Raw genomic sequence first — 2657 nt, 5'->3', positions numbered from 1 at the left:
TCACAAGATTGCCAAGATTCATCTGGTGATTAATCTCTTAAAGGAACTCAGCGGGATCACCTTATAGTGCACATCATCGGCGTCGTCATCCTCTTCCTCTTCGTCATCCTCCCCTTCATCCTCCGGGACGTCATCTTCAGGATACTGCTCAGAGTCGTGTTCAGACGCCGGCTCGGTCGTCTCCTCCTGTGGCGATTCCACTGAAGTGTCTGCAGTGACCTGGAGGTGTGAGACAGTATCGCAATTAGGAAGGAGTTAGCAAAGGATTCTTCCACAGGGTTAGGGTTCAACAAATGATCATAAAACCTCTTACCTCAGACTTGTATTTTTCTTTAACGGTGCTCCAAAAAGACTTGAATCCTTCTGTGTCCAGTTTGTCTACACCTCCCAATAACGTCTACAACAACAAAGCACCGACATAAATGAAACTCGGATTTGTTAAAGGCCTTTTTTCAGTTTTAAAAAAATAAAAATAAAATTGTATTTTTTTGATTTTGTGGACCAAAACAGGAAAAGTACCTGCGCCTCAGCTTCAGTGAATGAGTCCTCTGAATTTGGATCAAGCTCGGAATGGGAAAGAAGTTCAGACACAGAAACACTAAAGGACAAAAAGAAAAAAAATTTTAAAAAAATATTTAATTTCATGTTTTAAATATGAAAGTAGGATATCTATATACAGCATATATATATTTCTATACAAAAGGTACATCTATATGTTCCTATATATTTGTATAGATGTGTGTATATATACAAATATAAAGATATACATTTAAAACAAAACATGTTACAAATTCAACACATTTTCCGTAGGTGGTGGAAGTTAAACGTCCTGGAAGACTGATACTTACAATCCATCTGCATCGTCATCCAGCTCCAGAAACACCTCAGCCATTTTAGCCATGTCCTTCTCCATGCGAATGACAGCTTTTTGATCTAAAACACATTTGAATACTTTATTTAATCCTCCCACATGGGCAGTAAACTGTAAACTTTAAAAAAAAACAACACGTGACCGTGTGACCCAGAAGGGCCATTTTTAACATGAGGTAAAGCATTTGGGTCATCAAAAAAAAAAAAAAAAAAAAAAAGAAATCATGTTTCTTAGCTAGCAAAAGCCCAGTATTTCTCCTGTGCGGTGTCATACAAGAGGCACATTTCTGGTTCTTCTGGTTACCAAATTCACCTTTTGATGGAAAACAGTACCATTTTTTTTTTTAATATACTGACTAGTAACGTGGTTGTGAAAATCGTGAAAAATATTTGTTGGAGTAAAAATTGGTCTATTGAAAGCAATAATAATAATAATTATAAATAATAATAATAATGCAGTTGTTAGTTGGTGGTGAACCAACTGGGAATTCATGAAATAAATTTTAGGAACGTAATACAAGTCCCTTTTGAAAACAATAATGTGGATGTTTTCCACAAACCACAACCATTTTTTATCATGCTTTACCTTCCCAAGCCTTTAGATGGCGATCTTTAGCTTCTTTTTCTGGCTCCTCTGCAGTCTCTTTGACAGTCCTCAGTGCTTCCACCTTGTCCTCCAAAGCCTTCTTACTGGTCTGGATTTCTTCAAGTTTGGTCTGAGAAGAACATTTTCAAGTGAATCATTTAGAACGTGTGGGTGTGTATAAGGCAAACCTTGTGTCAAGGCATCGTCATATGAACTGAAGTAATTATGAACATATATGAACGTATATGAACATATATGAACGTATATGAACATATATGAACGGCTTTTCTCTAGAGCTACTGATTACATCATAATCTTTGTGTGTGTATATATACATATATATATACACACATATATATACACACACAGTATATAAATATATTCCATTGTACCCCTGCTGTACAATGACAACTGAGACTATTCTAAGACTATTCTATTCTATATATTAGAAATATATACACATATATATTGTACCCCTGCTGTACAATGACAACTGAGACTATTCTAAGACTATTCTATTCTATATATTAGATATATATACATATATAAAATATATGATTTTCTTCTCTTATATTTTTATATGTATACATTCGTACATATACATATATTGGAAAGTTATTCCTAAAAGCCTGTATTTACTTTCCTTGACAAAACAAAGAAAATAAACAAATGTCCATAATAAGTCATATCACTCTACATTTCAATTGCCACAGTAAAGCAAAAGCAATGGTTTCCTTTTTGCTACCTTCTTATCCTCAATTCCCCTCTTGGCCTCCTGAATGAGTTGTTGTTTAAGCAGAAAGCCCTCATTTGCGATTTCTGTTAACTTCCGCAGACTCTCCTGTTCTTGGCGTCCCAGCTCCCTTGAAAAAATAATTTAAAAAACCCCAAGAAAACATAGCAAATTAAAAAAAAAACAAACATTTTTTGACAGTCTGAGGACACAGTTTACATATATGTAAATACATTACATTACTGTTAGAACACATTTCTCACTTGCAGGTATTCTGACAGGCTGCGCCGCTGTTGTACTCGTCAGTTGTGTCGCAGCAGTCTGGACAGCAAACACAGACATTTACCATAAAGACGACCACGTTACAACTTTCTCAAGGACCAAAAGCTGAAGAACTTTAAAGTCGTACCACAGACGCCATCATTGATTCGGGAAGACGGGATGAAAACAGATCGGAAACCTGCGTTG

At 35.7% G+C, this 2657-nt stretch overlaps 1 protein-coding gene across 1 annotated transcript in view; it reads right to left on the bottom strand.

Annotated features, from left to right (window-relative positions):
- Nucleotides 1-2657, bottom strand: part of prkcsh (PRKCSH beta subunit of glucosidase II) — an 8166-nt gene that overhangs the window by 3518 nt on the left and 1991 nt on the right. Inside the window, exons 4-11 of the mRNA XM_025064155.1 lie at nt 2599-2657; nt 2453-2510; nt 2202-2319; nt 1457-1586; nt 849-933; nt 520-598; nt 314-397; nt 48-219 (exon numbers count right to left, since the gene is read on the bottom strand). The exon at nt 2599-2657 is cut by the window's right edge and continues 36 nt beyond it. Coding sequence (XP_024919923.1) covers nt 48-219; nt 314-397; nt 520-598; nt 849-933; nt 1457-1586; nt 2202-2319; nt 2453-2510; nt 2599-2657 — 785 coding nt within the window. The remainder of the gene's footprint in view (nt 1-47; nt 220-313; nt 398-519; nt 599-848; nt 934-1456; nt 1587-2201; nt 2320-2452; nt 2511-2598) is intronic.

The sequence above is a fragment of the Cynoglossus semilaevis genome, chromosome 17, assembly GCF_000523025.1.
Source record: "Cynoglossus semilaevis isolate Cse_v1.0 chromosome 17, Cse_v1.0, whole genome shotgun sequence".
In the NCBI taxonomy this organism is placed as follows: Eukaryota; Metazoa; Chordata; class Actinopteri; order Pleuronectiformes; family Cynoglossidae; genus Cynoglossus; species Cynoglossus semilaevis.
The sequence above is the reverse complement of the archived record's forward strand: the minus strand, read 5'-3'. Positions and strand labels throughout refer to the sequence as shown.